This window comes from Sus scrofa, chromosome 18, assembly GCF_054392235.1.
Source record: "Sus scrofa isolate SSC_HxYL_T2T_F1_AM1 chromosome 18, Sscrofa_HxYL_maternal_Yorkshire_Landrace_v2.0, whole genome shotgun sequence".
Taxonomy (NCBI): Eukaryota; Metazoa; Chordata; class Mammalia; order Artiodactyla; family Suidae; genus Sus; species Sus scrofa.
The window spans coordinates 16,346,514-16,363,882 of NC_139400.1; the positions used below are offsets into that span (position 1 = coordinate 16,346,514).

At 51.0% G+C, this 17,369-nt stretch overlaps 1 protein-coding gene, 1 long non-coding RNA gene and 1 gene segment (V, D, J or C); all 3 read right to left on the reverse strand.

Moving 5' to 3' along the window:
- EPHB6 (EPH receptor B6) overlaps nucleotides 1-7,803 on the reverse strand; it is a 62,454-nt gene extending 54,651 nt beyond the window's left edge. The window contains exon 1 of the mRNA XM_085005191.1: nucleotides 7,694-7,803. The gene's annotated coding sequence lies outside the window, so the exon portion shown is untranslated. The remainder of the gene's footprint in view (nucleotides 1-7,693) is intronic.
- A 1,004-nt stretch (nucleotides 7,804-8,807) lies between these two features.
- LOC110257561 (T cell receptor beta constant 2-like) overlaps nucleotides 8,808-17,369 on the reverse strand; it is a 192,884-nt gene continuing 184,322 nt past the window's right edge. The window contains 5 exon segments of the C gene segment in view: nucleotides 8,808-9,051; nucleotides 9,313-9,419; nucleotides 9,568-9,585; nucleotides 10,006-10,392; nucleotides 13,282-13,347. Of these exon segments, the coding sequence occupies nucleotides 9,031-9,051; nucleotides 9,313-9,419; nucleotides 9,568-9,585; nucleotides 10,006-10,392; nucleotides 13,282-13,347 (599 nt within the window).
- On the reverse strand, nucleotides 16,619-17,304 carry LOC146394891 (uncharacterized). The gene is made up of 2 exons (XR_014833607.1): nucleotides 17,169-17,304; nucleotides 16,619-16,795 (listed from the first exon to the last, which is right to left on the reverse strand). It is a non-coding gene; the product is annotated as an uncharacterized LOC146394891 (long non-coding RNA).

Consider the following 17,369-nt stretch of genomic DNA (forward strand, 5'->3'; position numbering starts at 1 on the left):
TCGCCTCTTCTGTGGTTCTATTTCCACCACCAGGGTGCTCACCCAAGGCCCAAGTTGAAAGGGCAGCGTGGAAGAAGCTGGGGCAGGATGTGGTCAGACTGGTGTTCACGGAGCACGGAAGGTGGGAGAGGGGGGAGGGACTTTCACAGGCGCCCCAGATACAGGACCTGGTAAATGTCAAACCGCATCCTGTTGTGCATCCCCAAGATGAGGCAAAGGCAGGTGCATGGCTGTTGCTGCTTGTATTGATGGCACACAGAGATAAACAGCTTGACAGCCGGCTTTGGGCTCAGACCCCACCATCCCTTCCCTGGTTGTTTTCTCAAAGGCCCCAACCCACTTCTCTTTCACTTCCTGGCCTTTGATTCAAGGCCACCCTCCTTCAAACACTATTTTCTTCTCTTCGTTCAAAGCCCTGGACCTCTTTCCAGGTGTGGGGTTCCAGGTGCCTCTTGTTAGCTGGGGGTCAGCACTCACCCCCTTACACCACAGACAGCCTCTGAGGCTGTGTCACGGGGGTGGATGGTGTGCATCTGGAAAGAGTTTAAAATCCCTGAGTTACGTGATTTGGGGCCTGCAGACTTTGAATCACTGAATCCGAAGAGCAGAACTTGATGATTCCTCAGAGACCGCATTAGCCAGTACCCTCCCATCACAGAAGAGGCTAGAGCAGCCCAGAGGAGAAAAACAAGCTGTCCAACCTGTCCAAGCTGTGGACAGAGGAGGACCAGAAACCAGTTACCTGTGTTTTAGTAGCTCCTGGACCTCGGGCAACACTTAGGGGAATGTGGGCTGGAGGTTGCACTGGGCTTCTGCTGTGAAGTTTATGAACTGGGTGTTTAAGAAGAGAGAAATTAATGGTGAGGATGGAGGGTAACTCAGATGAACTGCAGAATCCGAATCCTGCAGAAACTAGAGAGTTGGAGAGATAAGCTGAAGAAACAGAACATTCAACAGGCGCTCCCTGCTCCTGCCCCTACCCCTCCCTGCAAGGAGAGAAAACCACCTGTCTGAACTCAGGAATGGGGCTATGAGGCCCATAAGCAGTGAGTGTGGCAAAGACCCGGGGACTGAGTTGAGAGTGAGCTCTGTGAGTCAGTGGGATGCTCTGGATCCAGACCTGGAAGAGGGGTCCTTATGGGACCAAGGTAGAAAGTATGGGGATCAGCAGGTGACTCTCCCTTTTTAGGTCAGAACCCATCTGGTGCCCTGTCCTGTGCTGAAGACCAGGCTTTTAGAAAAGTGCAAGCACAGAAACAAATGTAAATGTTTTAAAAGAGAGCAGCTGGGCTGTGGAGAGGAGAAAGTGTTCAAAACTGTGCCTTGCGAGTGAAAAAAAAAAAATGAGAGAGCTGGAAATGATTAGCCTGAAAAAAGTTAGGCTCATAATAATTTTATAAGCCTAATGTTTACTGATGTTGTGTGAATTAAAGGTGAAACTACCTTATGAAGTCGGGTTTGCGATTGACCCACTTTATAGGAAGGAAAGATGAGTCTCAGAGGTGGTCACCGATCCAAGGTCATACAGCTGATGAGGGCAGATCTAAGGCTTGAAACTATGTCTCTTTGTCTTTAAAGCCCATATTCTTTGTTATCATAAAGTTCTCATACCTATTGCATGCTTTTTCCTTTGTGCGACCTTTCCTTTTAAAGGTTCTGCTTATTCTCTCATTGATTTGCAGACTCTTGATTGTGGGTGGGCATGCTGGCTGTCTTAAGAAGGACTCTCATTAATTAGAACTAATGTGTGGTTCAATAGCCAAGACACGGAAACAACCTAAATGTCCATTGACATAGGAGTGGATCCAGAAGATGTGGTACATATACACAATGGAATATTAACTCAGCCATTAAAAGGAATGAAATACCGGCAGTTTTAGCATCATGGATGGACCTAGAAATTATCATGATAAGTGAAGTCAGCCATACAATGAGACACCAACATCAAATGCTTTCTCTGACATGTGGGATCTGGAAAAAGGACAGACTGAACTTCTTTGCAGAACAGATGCTGACTCACAGACTTTGAAAAACTTACGGTTCCCAAAGGAGACAGTTTGGGAGGTGGGGGGATGTGCTGGGGTTGTGGGATGGAAATCCTATAAAACTGGATTGTGATGATCATTGTACAACTACAAATGTAATAAATTCATTGAGAAAAAAAAACTAATGTGTGGTTTACAATGAGATTTGTGGAAACCTAAAGGGAACAAAATTCTTCATAGAGCTGTTAAGGCACTAAATGATCTACCCAGACAGGCAGAGAGTCCTTGTCCCAGGACAGGCCCCAGTTATGGGGGCGAGGGGGCTCAAGGCTCTGCAATGTATGCCACTTGACCACTCAGAGCATCTATGATTCCAAGATCCAGTCAAGGTCAAGTCCCATTGTGGGAGTGAGGGACTGAGGGGTGAGCTCTAACTGCTGGCATGGCCTAGAACTTGGGTAGAAGGGGTCAAGCCCAAGATCACCTGTCAAGTCATTATTTTATTTTATTTTTTGTCTATTTGTCTTTTTAGGGCCACACCCGTGGCATATGGAGGTTCCCAGGCTAGGGGTCGAATCAGAGCTATAGCTGCCAGCCTACGCCAGAGCCACAGCAATGCCAGATCCGAGCTGCATCTGTGACCTACACCACAGCTCATGGCAACACTGGAACACTGGATCCTTAACCCACTGATCAAGGCCAGGGATCGAACCCACGACCTCATGGTGCCTAGTCGATTCGCTTCTGCTGCACCATGACAGAAACTCAAGTTTTAAAACCCACTTCCTTATGTCAGAGAGAAAGATCAGGATGTAGTTGGGGGGCTGGGCCTATGGGAAGACTCCCTGTCAAGACCACCCCTCTTACTGAAGACAGCTAAGGTTTTGTGTGTTTTTTCGGTTTTTGGTTTTTTTTTTTTTTTTTTTTTTTGCCTTTTTAGGACTACACCCTAGGCATATGTAAGTTCCCAGACTAGGGGTCAAATCAGAGCTGTAGCTGCCAGCCTACACCACAGTCACAGCCATGCCAAATCCCAGCCACATCTGTAATCTATACACAGCTCATGGCAATGCTGGATCCTTAACCCACTGAGCAAGGCCAGAGATTGAACCTGCGTCTTCATGGATACTAGGCGGGTTTGTTACCACTGAGCCACAAAGGGAACTCCACAACTAACTTAGCACTGACGGTACTCCAGTGGAAGTAAGTCACAATTGCTGGCTCATTTTCAGCTCCTTTTTGAGGTACTGATCCATCCACTCATCTCTGGGATTCCACCTTCCCTAGGAAGCCCTCCTAGGAATTCAAGTGCAAAACAGAGGGAGATGAAGGAGAAAGCCTGCAGTTGGGGTAGAAGAGGGCCGTGATGAGCAGAGACTATGTCATCAGTTGGAGGGAGATGATTCAGGGCACGACCAAGTATTGTCACAATAAATCCCAAGGAGGGATGGAAAGGCATGGCATGCTAAGAACCTGGGGACTTTAGAGCCGCAAATATAAAGAGAAAAAAAAAAAAAAACATCCTCAGGATAGGTTGAGAGGATATCCAACCCCAGACTGAGGCAAGATGTGCTTTAGGTTAGGGTCTGATGTGGGGTGGATGACGTTTCCCATTATGGGGTCATGAAGCCCAGAAATCACCTTTCTGGAAATTCTGGGAGTCTACCACAAGCAATGAGAATGAACGGTAGTTACCATTGCTGCCCAAGCTTGGTGGCCTTCCATATGGTGAGGTTTAGATAGCTATAGGGCAATTTCCATGGACACAAATCAAAGGGAACTGGGTGATGAAAGTTTAAGAAGAGGTCATCAGGGCTGAAAATGAAAGATTTATCCATATTTAGGAGCAATGCTAAGACCTGACCTGGGTACAACCACTATGACAAAGAGTACGGAGGTTACTCAGAAAACCAGATATAAAACTACCACGTGATCAAGCACTCCCACTCCTGGGCATATACCCAGACAAAACTATAATTTAAAAAGACACATGCACCCCTAAGTTCACAGCAACACTATTCACAGTAGCCAAGACATGGACGCAACCTAAATGTCCATCGACAGATGAATGGATTAAGATATGGTACATATACACGATGGAATACTACTCAGACATAAAAAAGAATGAAACAAAGCTATTTCAGGCAATATGGATGCAACTACAGATTCTCATAGTCAGTAAAGTCATAAAGAAAAAGACAAATACTGTATGTGTCACTTATATGTGGAATCTAAAATATGGCACAAATAAACCTATCTATAAAACAGAAACAGATTCATAGACATAGAGAATAGACTTATGGTTGCCAAGGGGGAGTGGGGGAGTGGGATGGACTGGGAGTTTGGGGTTAGTAGATGCAAACTATTGCAATGGAGTGGATAAACAATGAGATCCTTCTGTATAGCAGAGGGAACTATATCCAGTCTCGAGATCCTGCTGTATAGCATGGGGAACTATGTCCAGTGTCTTGGGATAGACCATGATGGAATGCAATATAAGAAAGGAATTGTGTGTGTGTGTGTGTATTTGATTGGGTTTCTTTGCTGTACACCAGAACTGGCAGAACATTTTAAATCAACTATACTTTAATAAAAAAAATTAAAAATAAAATAAAAAGATGTGTTCCCTGCACCCCTGCCAAAAAAAAAAAAAAAAGAAGAAAGAAAGAAAAAAAAACCTGACCTGGGGTCTTTAGCCATTCTTTCATCTACGTCAGCATCTCCTAATGTCCCTAAAGGTGATATATCTCGGTATGAGCATGTTTTTGCTGTACACACACAGAAATTCAAGAGCGGTCTCTAGTACCCATTCTCCATCCCCACACCTGTCTCTAAGCAGATCATTTGCAAGAGACTCTTCCTATATAGGACCCTTGGGCCTGTCTGTCCCACAGACTGTTAGGAGCTGAAGTTAATCAGGCTCCCCTTTTCTGGGTCACTCTGGAAGAAGAAACAGGGAAATGGCTCAGAGCAGGGAATGGATCTATCAAGAGCCATCATTCTTCCTTCCTTTCTTTTTTCATGTTTCATTTTTTTTCTGGCTACACCAGTGACAGGCAGAAGTTCCAGGTCTAGGGATAGAACCCAGGCCAGAGTAGCACCCCGAGCCACAGCAGGGCAATGCTGGATCCTTAACTGCTAGTCCACCAGGGAACTCTAAAAGCCATCACTCTTATTCCAACCCTCTTGCTCCCAAATCCTTCTTATTTCCCTGCTCTCTCGTATTCACTTACTGAAGAGAGAGAAAGTCTTTGTCTCTTGGATGGTCCTCTACCTGCTCTTCCTCTCTGTCCCCTGCCCTGGCATCTCCTCTCCCCAGCCTTGTACAGCTTCGTCCTGAGCTGTGCGGTAGGAGAGGCTGCAGGTCTTTAATGGATACTGGTGTTGACAGGAATGTTCTTCTGGGCAAGTAACAGGGACTGGAGCAGCCCTTTCCCATGGAAGTTCCGTTCCCCCACCAGGATGTCACTCAACATGACCAGTTGGATGCTTCCTTTCCCCTCTTAATTTCTGAATCACTCTCTAAAGATCACAGAGTTGAGGTTCCTCTCTTGGACGCCTAACCACACTGGGTCCAGCTCTGCCCCTTGGAATGGCAAGAACATGGGGGGCCACCGGCCTTCCCCTGAGATGCTCGGCTTCTAGGTCTCTTCAATCAGAAAGTATGATTTATCCCTGCACTGTGTTCCCCCTGGTGGAGTTTTCCCCTGGACTACATTCCGCCCATAGATTTCTTTAATGGGATGAAGCTTAGATTAGATTAGCCTTGACATTGGGATAGGTCAACAAGCCCAGGTCAAGGAGGGGTTACTTTAGTGCTTCTCATTCCTGGGATGACTCTGGTCTCAGAAGTTCCCTCTGAGTCCCTGGAACTGGAGTGGCCACATGCCCTGGTTTGTCAGGACAATCCTGGTCTACTCCTCTAGTCCCTGTATCTTATTTTTCACTCTCAATAGTCTCCCCATTCACACAATAAATGATATGACTGCTCTACATCTAACCCATTTTTGCTCAGTTTCACCTGAGGAAGAATGGATAAGATGGCTAAAATTGGTCCAGGAGGATCTATTTTTTATTAGTAGTAGTATTTTTAATTTTTAGGGCCGCACCTGCAGCATATGAAAGCTCCTGGGCTAGGGGTCGAATTGAAGCTGCAGCTGCCAGCCTACATCACAGCCACAGCAACGTGGGGTCTGAGTTGAGCCAGGTCTTCGACCTGTACCACAGCTCATGGCAACACCAGATCCTTAACCCTGGCCACTAAGAGAGGCCAGGGACCAAATCTGCATCCTCACGTATGCTAGTTGAATTTGTTACCACTGAGCCACAATGGGAACGCCCCAGGAGGATCTAGTTCGATTCTGGAGAAAGACGCATAGGCGGAAGAGATAAACTTGCCAGTGCCTGTGAATTGCATGTTGGGGGCAGGGTTGTCCAAGGGAGACAGGAAAGGGCTGTAAAGATTTGGGAAGAGGGGCAAGGGTCGAGGAGGGCCAGGGACCAAGTGGAGTTTCTCCATCACTTGCATGTTTCCCGGAGAGGGGGACATGTACCAAGCCACCCATCCTCCAGAGGATGTTTGTTCCTTTAGTCCTCACCTTGACAGACCCCAGGTGCCCACCAGCAACACCTCCCACTTCCACCCACCTGCTAATGTCTCTGCTCTTAGCTTCCCAGAGATGATACCACTGAGCCTGCAGACGCTCCTCTCCCCACCCCCACTCCGATCTTTGCCCCACATTTGCTCAGTTTCTTCCTCACAGCTCTGCTCACACAAACCCCTGCTTCCAACACCCCTTTCCCTGGTCCACTCCTGGCCCACACAATGCCCTGTCTTCTCTGGAATGTTTTACTTGTCCCTTGAGCTGCTCATCTCCCCGCCCCATCCGTGTGAAGAATCCTTAAAGATTACGAGGCACTGCTCTGTTGGTTTAGAGTCTAAACTCTGCCTCATTTGTTTGGGGATTTTTGGGGTCATCACCAAATAAACACCAATAGCAATAACAAATGAAAAAAATGCCTGTGGCCTAAGAAACCTAGAGATACTCATGAGTGATGGGAAGGTGCAGGCACATGATGGGTCCCAGGCTGCCTCTGCCCTGGGCCATGCCCTCTCCTGGCCTGTGTGTGTTGGGTCTCGAGAACCCCTCATCTCCAGGTCCTGGATTCTCGGTGTTGTGGGATGAATTCACACCAGCCCAGAACTTCAGATTGTGACCTCTTTTAGAAACAGGGTCTTTGCAGATGGAATTGGTTTAGAATCTCAGGATGAAATCCTTCTGAATGAACATGTGTCCTAAACCCAATGACTTGTGACTTGGTAAGAGAAAAGAAATGGAAACTTCCATGCAGAGACATGGGGGAGAAGATGTGAAGACAGATCATAAGGTTGGGGTGATGCTGCCTCGAGCCAATGAAGCCAGCAGCCAGCAGAAATGGGAAGATGCAAGGGAGGATGCTCCCCTAGAGCTTTGGAAGGGTGTGTGGTCCTGCCGAGACCTTGATTCTGGTTTTGGCCCCAGAACTATGAGAGACTACACTTCCAGTGCTTTAAGCCATCAAGTGTATGTCCCTTCATTACAGCAGTGCTGGGAAAGAAATACACTCAGGAATCAAGAAGGTATCCTCAGTCTGTTCCTGTGGGTTCTACCCCAGAGTGTGGGAGCAGCTACTTTAGTGTCACCCAGCAATTTTGTGAGCAATCATACCTTCCTGGTCACCACGTGGGCAAAGCTCCCCAAACTGACCATCCTCAGAAGAATGTGTCACGGCTTCACAGCATACCAGTCACTGGACCTATGAACTGTGGTTTCTTCACCTAGGAAGTTGGGAGAAAAATACCTGCTTCTGAGATTGTTGTGGGGATTGGCTGGGACCATGTGTGTGTGCCAGTGCCCAGCTAGAAGCCTGGAATGAAGCAAGCTAGTATAAGGACTCCATCTTTCTCATCCCCTCCCAGCTTTCAGAGCTCCTTCCTCAGACCTGACATTCTGCCTCAACTAACCTACCCCAGGGCATCTCTCACTGGTCTATGTCCTTTGTCATCTGATGGTATTCCTCTGCCTCTGGGTGCTGTCCTCTACAACAATGGTTATAACCTGCTCGTGGTGTTAACCTGACCGTTCACAGCAAGAGAACGGTCTCCACCCAAGGGGGTGCATTCAACACACTACGTTTGGGGTGGCCTGGTCTCCATCCCATCAAGTGTAGGAGCCTGTTGAAAGGGCTACTCAAGCGTAGTACCCCAGCAGCCACTGGACCCTTCTCCCTTTCTTCTCCAACCCTCCCCAGGGCCTGACACCAGGCAACCTCTCTCTGTGAAATCTCCAGATTTTATACCTTGGTGTTTTCAACCTGTGCCTTCTTTAGAATCCTAACCATGGCAGGCAGAGTAGAACGAAATATTATGCCCAAATTCTGAAACCAGACAAGATGGAAGTACTAAGAACAGATAGAGACAAGCCCTAAATACATAACAAGTGAAACTTGAACCTGGGAATTAAGAAACGACCAGACATTCTAGCCCACTGGTCACTCTGTACACTGAGGTGGGGGGGGGGGGTTGTGGTTCACCGGCATTCATCCTTATCTGTCCTCAATATGCAAGTTTTCCAGAGCCCAGCTCCTTGCCTCTCAGACTTAGACTACATAATGGGAGCTGGAATGCTCAAGAAGGGACCACACGGGTCCAGCCTCCATCAGGAGACTAGGAGAAAGTAGCATGGGTCAGAGAAGAGGGTTAGTCACTCCCTATGCCCAAGAGGTGGTGCCTTCCCTAAATCAGAGGTAGATCAGCAGAGGATAGAACTCCACAGACACTCCTAGGATGCAATCATGACATTTTATTGAGTTAGTCTAGTTCAGGTTCAGTGTGGAGGAGCTCAACCTTCAGGGAAGCTGGGAGAAGAGCAACATATCCATGTAGGAAGGAGATAAGAGGTGCAGAGAAAGAGAGAGAATCTTAAGAAACACTAACTGGAAACATGTTACAGTGAATCTAGGGTGAAGATAAAGAACGACTCAGGATGCACTTTCAGAGCTGGTCTCAGGAATCCTTTTTCTTTACCTGGGGAAGAGAGGACACAGTCAGGGTGTCAGGGGCCATGGGAGAGTAGGAGTGGGTCAGAGGAGGCTGACTCTGGGGCCGGATTTTAGGCTGATTCTTCCCAGCCTCCAAAGCTACATTCTGTAATGGTGCTTGCACTTTCCCCCCAGTCTGGCAAGCCCATTATAATTCCACTGAGTTGCCAGGAACTGACCCCAGGTTACCTGGTATGAGGTTCCACCCCTCCCTTCAATCACTGCCCCCTCCTGCCCTCCTCCTTACCGTGGCCATCAGCACCAGGGCGCTGACCAGCACAGCGTACAGGGTGGCCTTCCCCAGCAGGATCTCATAGAGGAGGGTGGCAGACAGGACCCCTTGCTGATAGGACGCTGGGGACAGGAAGGAGGAGATGGTGGATACCTTGGAGCCCATTATCTCTGGGCTCCTCTCCATGCCCCATCCCCCCCCCCCCAGCACCCTCTGGTTCTAGAGCAAAGACCATGAAAGATGGAGACAAACGAAGAGAGGGCTACTTACCAGAGGAGAAGCCACAGTCTGAAAGAAAAAAGGAAGAGGAAAATGGATGAGTAGGGAATTCCACTTCTGAAAGAGACTGAGCTTAAGTCACAGCCTTTAAAGGCATCGGCCCATAGCCCAAAGAAAAGCCAGTCATGTGGTGAGACACAGCCCTCCTATGCCAGCAGCACTGCCATCATGATCTTGGGAAACTAGGACCAGCACTCAGACCTGAGCTGTGCAGGTGGGCAGTGAGGGGACCCAGCAGCACAGCTGAGTGGCACCGAGCACCTGGGGGAGGAACGAGCCCCATGTGCCCTGTCCACCCTCGTGCTGCCTCTGGTCTTCCCGCCCCACCCCTTTGGTCCGGATCCAGACAGCCTGGCCCTCTCCCTGGGTCTCTCCCTTCCTCTGCTCTGACGCACTCCATGCAGAAGCCGCCCAGGCCCTGCTGCTCACCTGCTTTGCCCCAGGCCTCCGCACTGATGTTCTGGGTGATGGGCTTGGTCCAGTTGTACTCCCACTCGTCGTCCTCCGTGAGCCCATAGAACTGGACTTGGCAGCGGAAGTGGTTGCGGGGGTTGTGCCAGAAGGCGGCGGTGACCCTCAGCCGGCTGCTCAGACAGTAGCTGGAGTCATTGCGGCTGGGGTCCTCCCTGTAGGGCTGAAGGTCCGTGCTGACCCCGCTCTGGACCTGCTTCCCGTTCACCCACCAGCTCAGCTCCACGTGGTCGGGGTAGAAGCCTGTGGCCAGGCACACGAGGGTGGCCTTCTGGGTCCGGGAGATCTCCGCTTCCGATGGTTCAAACACGGCCACCTTGGGTGGTCTCACCTGCTGCAGGTCCTCTGCAAGGAAGGGGGGTTGGGGCCAGGGCTGCTCTGAGGGCTGGGAGGTATGTTATGGCCGTGTGTGTGTGTGTGTGTGTGTGTGTGTGTGTGTGTGTGTCAGACAGAGTGTGTGAGTGTGGGCATGTGAGAGAGGGCAGGACAGGAGCTTATCATGAGGCCAAATTATGTAGCTGTGTTTTGGGGGGTCACCACCCCACTCCCCTGTGATCTTTCTACCTCCATGTGCCCGTCCTGTGTACTCACCCTATGACAGACCTGGCTACTGTGTCTCCATCCCTGAAGGTGGCATTACCAATGGCACTGCCCAACATCCTGAGTAATGGCTCTCCTTTCACATTATTTGATTTCTTATCCAGCCATACAGATCTGCCTGTCTACTCCTCCCTGTAATGTGCTGTCATTATGTAAATAGATCACTGGATTGGAATCAGAAAGACAGAGTTCAGGAGTTCTCATCATGGCTCAGCAGTAATGAACCCGACTAGTATCCATGAGGATGCAGGTTCATTCCCTAGCCTCCCTCAGTAGGTTAAGGATCCATTGTTGCTATGAGCTGTGATGTAGGTCGAAGATGCAGCTCAGATCCCACATTGCTGTGGCTGTGGTGCAAGCCAGAGCCTACAGCTCTGAGTCGACCCTTAGCCTGGAAACCTCCATGTGTCCTGGGTATGGCCCTAAAAAGAAGAAAGAAAGAAAGAAAGAGAGGATGAAAGAAAGAAAAGAACGAACAAGACAAGAGTTCAAATCTGATTTGCCCACCAGTGTGAGTTCAGATGGTCACTCAATTTCCTTCATCGCTCTTTGCTTGGGAGGAGAAAATCTCCACACTGACTGTCGGGGGGTGGGGGGTAGAGATTACACAACATAAGGATTCAGAAAGCCCCTGCCCTCAGCTGGGTTACATGTATGTGAGTTGGAGGGGCTGAGCAGTGAAGGCAACTTGGGCCTAAGAAGGGCCTCTGGGGTTTGCTGCAGAGGACAATATAGAGGTGGCATATTTTGTGGGCTCCCGTGAGGACATCCTTTGGATTGGGGTGTGCTCATGAGAATGGGGGGTTTTCTGACTTTTGGGTGCTTCAGGAGGCCATCCTAGCCGTTCTTCTGCCTCTGGGTACACCTGAGCCTCCTGGCCTCTGACAGACACTCATCTCCCTGTGTTTCCAATTCAGGCATCTTCAACCTTCTTTGCCCCCTGGCTTCCACATGTTCACCCTTTCCCTACCAGCAAGCTGCCTAAAAGTGGCCCTGAGATCATCAGAGCATCTTCTGCCCTGTTGTGTTGATACAACTTTGGTCCTGAGCTTGTGGCCTGCAGCCCCTTCGAAGGCCTGGGCTAGGGCATCATTTACTGCCCATGCAGCCTTCTCATCTGGCTGCCTCATTGCTTCTGGGCTCCCTGTACATTCATTTTATCCTGCTGTTTATTATAGGTTGATTTATTTCGGAGCACTTCTGTTACCAGGAAGACATCTCATTCTGGAGAGGTCTAGTTTATCCCAGAAGATGGAGAAAATGTTCTTCTAACTGACTCTTCCCGTTTCCATGGATGTGCCCTGACTTCACCGCTGGCTTCTTGGGTGTGTGACCTGAGCCCACAGATTCCCTTGCTTAGGGCCTCAAATCATGAAAAGGCCAGGGCTTGGGACCCAAGTTTACCTGCTTGTCTCTACCATGGCTGATCCCAGGAACCCAGCTTTGCCTCTGAGAACAGCCCAGCTGACCCATTGGCTCCATCTTAATGAGACTAACTACAAACAGCACTTGCTGTTGTGCAATAATCCAGGTAAATATAGCAGCAGCGAGGGTGTCTTCCCCTCCTGGGCCTCATGCTGTCATCCTCAGGTGACCTTTCAGGTCCCTTTCAAACACTAAGAGCCTAAGATCTTCCTTGGAACTTTCCTTATCTCACAAGCAAAATATCTGCACTCTGGCTGTTTAAGCTAGAATACCTTGTGTGAGGGGGAGCTTTTGGGGTGCGGGGAGGGGAGGTAATCTCTAGGGATAAATTCCCCGCAAGTGGAGCAGGTTCCCAGTCAGCCCATGTACACACAGCCTGGCCCTCAGGGGTCTGGGGCTTAGTTGGTGAGGAAGAAGTTTTCAATCTAGCAGTCAATCAACAAACTCTGCTTGCTTGGATTCTTTTCCTCAGGAACTCCCACTTGTCTGTCGTTTTCACCTCTCTGCTCCACTCTCCTTTGCCATTCTTTTCCTCCTTCTCTGTTCAGTGGAACCCTCCATCTACTTGCAGAAGCTGGCTCTGCCAGAGGCCAGCCATCCTGTGCTCACCCCTGATTTTTTCGTGCCTCTCCAGAGCATTTTCCCCTTTGCAGCAACTGCACCCTCTCCTACCCTGCCTGGAGGCCAGGATGCCCCCTCCTCCCATCAGTCTGTCTCCAATCAAGCAGCAATCCTAGTCCTAATAATAATTCTTTCTCAAGGCTCGCCCTGTCCCTAAGGACTGCGGAAAAAAAAAAAAGAAACCAAAGCCCCCCTTGCCCTCTATCCAAGTTCTGAGACCAGGAGTTCCCCACGCCACACCAGCCCCCTCCCTTGCAGCCTTGGCTGCACTGATGAACAGCTGGCCGCGGGCCCCAGCTTCAGCCCACCCCTTCTCCGGGGACCCCAGCGGGCCGCGAATGGGAGGCTAGAAGAAGGTCAAGTCTCACCTATGACCGTGAGCCTGGTGCCCGGGCCGAAAATCTGCTCATAGGAACACAGGGGAGAAGCCCCGCACTCAAACCACGCGACGCCCAAAGGCTCTGGCTTCTGGGTCCAAGCGCCCGGCTCCAGCGCAGGGAGGGGACAAGGTGCCCGGATCCGACCGCCCTGTGCCGCCTCCGCCTTCCATCCCGCCCGCCGCCAGCTGCCAGGCTCTCAGACACTCACCCACCACGGTCAGCCGGCTGCCAGCCCCAAAGGTCAGGGTGGCCCCTGTTAAGCACAGCCCCGGCGCTGCCCACAAAAACCCAGCCTCACTGCCCGTGCTCACCTAGCACCAGCAGCCGCGTGCCTGGCCCAAAGTACTGGGTCTGTGAGTCACGGCCCCCCAGCTCCGCGCAAAAACCCGCCCTGCATCCCGCCCTGTCCAGGCGTCTATGCTCACCTAGCACCGTCAGCCGTGTGCCTGGGCCAAAATACTGAATGTCTTGCTCACAGCCCAGAGGCCCAGGACAAAAACCAGCTCTATCCTCTCCTGACGCCCTGGACTCAGCCCAGGTCCCACAAACCCCTAGCGTAGCCCCCAGTGGAGTTGGGCAGCTGCCCACCTCTCTCCTCCCAGCCTCTCCCCTCCCCAAATCCTGTACCCCATCTTGGCTCCTTACCCAGCACAGTCAGCTTGGAACCGTCCCCAAAATACAGCTGCCCCGTGTTTCCACAGCCCCGGGGACTCAGGCATAAACTGAGCCTTGGCTGGGTCCATGAAGCCTGGTGGGATCCAAAATCCTTTCCCTGAAAGCCAGAGCCCAATGGGTCACCCAGACTGAGCAGCCCATTCTCTCACCCTTCTAGAGCAATTTTCTTACCCAGCACAGTGAGCCTGGTTCCTGGTCCGAAATGCAGGTCATTGTAGGAGCACAGTGCAAAGGGGCTGCCCTCAATTCCTCCTGGCTGCCCCACATCCCCTGGCACAGGCTGAGGACCACCCTCCTTCTCCCTGCAGCGTCTCTCTTCCCACCTACCTCCAGAACCAGCTGGACTCAGGAATCTGGACACTGCTCGAGCTCATCCCCAGTCTGCAGAGAACCAACTCGGCTTGGGGACACCGTGAGTGGGAAATCCGAAGGGATACTGGTGAGGGAGGGTGGGGTTGGGGAGGGTTCCAGGCCAGACCCTGCCTCTCACTGCTTCTGAGACCTGCAACCTCTCAGGCCTCAGTCACTCCACCTGGATGGGGTCATCTCCTTGCCCCGGGGTGGTTGTGAGTGCTTAACAAGTACCACACCTGCAAGTACTTTGTCAGAGGGCCCTTGGATGAAAAGCGCTGGAGGATGAGCCCACTTGGATGCCTTGATTCTTCCCTTGGCTGGAAGCTGGAAGCGGAACGCAGAGCGGGCAGGCAGAGATGTTCCCTGAGTCCCGGTCTCTCCCTGGGAGACCATGTCCAGGAGCAGCTCCACAGCCCGCTCCCAGCTCCTCTCCCCAGCTTGAGCCGGGGGTGTCTCCCCCTGGGCTCCGTGGAGCTATTTCTGAGGCAGGGCTTTTTGTAAAAGCACCTCCTCCACCTGTATCACCGTGCCCCCCCATAGCTCCCACAATGTTACAGCAGGATACAAAAATGTTTTCTCCCCTGGGTCCCCTTCCCTCAGCCACATGGGCAGAGGCAGGAAGTGCAGGTGGCAGAGTGGGGCTGGGAAAAGCCCAAGTCAGGGTACCTTGACAGTGGGGAGGGGCTTGGGGAAAGGCAAGCGGTGGGGGGAGGGAAGCCCCTCGCTGCAACCCGGGCCGCTCTGTGGAGATCACCTAGGTCATGAGGTCGCCCCTGGGGGACTCAGTGTGCCCACCTGCACAGAAGGACATTTATAGTGAGGCGGAGTGGGAGGAGCATCCACAGAGCAGGTGGCCACTTAGGGCAGGAGGACGCAGCCTGAGCGCTCTGAACCTCCCCATTGCCTCCTGAGAGAGAGCCAAGCTCACGTCCATTCATTTATTCCTCAAATATTTAACGCACATCGACCACGGGCCAGGCCTCCTGGCAGTGGCAAGGATGGGCTCCACTCTCAGAGTGGGATGCACTGACGTGCCTTTTCAGCCCTCCTTTTCAAAACTCATGTGTTGACTCCATAAATACTATTGAGTGCCTGCAATGTGCCAGGCTCTTTTCTAGACACTAGAGAAACGCTAGCGAAATAAACAGACGAAAACCATGCACGCCTCGCAGTTCAATCCTATGTTTGATACTTGGAAACAACCATTTTTATCATGTTCTTGTGTATCCTTCCAGAAATAAACTATGTATGTACAAGCCAATACAACCCTGCATTTTTCCTCCTAGAACGCAGGGGTAGCACAACCATCACGCTATTCCACCCCTAGATGTCTCAATGAACACTCTACCACGGAGAGGGCTTCTAGGAAAACAGAGAATCAGGTTACTTTATTTGCTTAATTGTTGTGTTTTTAGGGCTGCACCTGCAGCATATGGAAGTTCTCAGGCTAGGGGTCGAATAAGAGTTGCAGCTGCCAGTCTACACCACAGCCAGGGGACCTGGGATCCAAGCTGCTTTGGCAACCTACTCAGCAGCTCAGAGCAGTGCTTCATCCTAACCCACTGAGCGAGGCAAGGGATCGAACTCCCATCCTCAGGGACACTAGTCACACCCTTAGCACGCTGAGCCACAATGGGAACTCCAAGCCTTACTTTTGATAACTTCCATCTTGGAACCCTATGCCCAGCTGAGTGGAACTACCAAGAGGTACCCGACCGGGCACTTTCAGCCCCCATTCATGTCTCTGACTGTCCTGACTCCTCTCCTGCCTGCATAAATGATACCAATTCTTCCTTTTTTGAAATCTTGGTCTTTTTAGGGCTGCACCTGCGGCACATGGAGGTTCCCAGGCTAGAGGTCGAATGGGGGCTGTAGGTGCTAGCCTATGCCAGAAACAGCAATGCCAGATCTGAGCCACGACTGGGACCCACACCACGGCTCAGTGCAATGCCAGATCCTTAACCCACTGAGCGAGATCAGGGATGGAACCTGCGTCCTCGTGGATGCTAGTCAGATGTGTGTCCACTGAGCCACAACGGGAACTCCCCAATTCTTCCCTTGAAGAGCCTGCCCCTTTCTCAGACTCTCCCCAGATGATCACAGCAGAAACTGGGTGCTAGCCTCTGTCTGCACTGCAGTAGCCAGCTTGCATTGCATTTCAAAGCAGCCCCTTCTATGTCAACTCTTTCAATTGGGGAATTATTCCCGTGAGGAACAGGGACCTCTCAGGGACTGTGACTTGGATGTCTTTATTGTTCTGAATGTCAAGAGCAAATGTTGCAATGATAGGTGCCTAGTGAGTGGGGACTGTGCACATGCATGCATGCATGTGTGTGGGTATGTAGACACACATGTCGGAATGCATGTGTGTGTTGCAACAGAGAGACAGCGGTGTGTTTTAGGCCTGTGAGTGGAAGGGCAGGTGGCTATTTCAGGCAGGCCTTAGGGTGACATCTGCTCTGGAATTGGGTCATTTGGGGTTCACTCATTGATTCATTCATTTCCTCCAGGAGATCTTGTTGGGCTCAACACTGAGCCAAGGTCCGATGCCATATCCCAAGGGTGTTATCTCAACACACAATTCTGCCATCTTCAAGTGGGGCTGTAGATGGTATAGAGGTGGTTTCCACCAAGCAGGGTCAGTGACAGGAAGAAGGAGGGCACACAAACTACAGCCTGCATTTCATCCAGCCCTGAAGGGGTGGGGGAAGAGGCAAGGATGCTTCTTGGAGGAAGGCGTCAGCACTAAGTCTTCAAGGATGCCTGGGGGGGACACCTATGTCCCTCCAAAGAGAGACGGCTGCTAAATGGCCTCCAAGCCAGGGGCTCAGGGGCCAGGGCGATGGGAGTGAGGGTGAGTACAGACTAAGGAGGTGGAGGACCGCAGTGGACCTTTCCTGCCGTCCTGAGGACCATGCACTGCGTCCCCCTGGTGACAATGATGCAATAAAGAGCTTGGGAGGGATTTCTAGAGGTGGCCATCGGGCTGACCCTCGGATTCAGGAACCCGTATCTTCTATCCTCCCGAGAGGGCACAGCAGATATTTTCAAACCCGTTTAACTCACTGCAGTGCAGTTCACAACCAGGGTTGTTTCTTCAGCTGGAAGATGCATATGCTACTGAGGAGAGAGTTCCAAGTCCATGACTTTTCTCAGCTGGAGGCATCACACGGTGACAAAGGAGGCCCAGCATTGTTCTCAGGCAGACAGTGTTAAGGAGCAAGGCAGACACCTGGGTCACTGAGCTTTGCTGGCCTGGGGACAGGA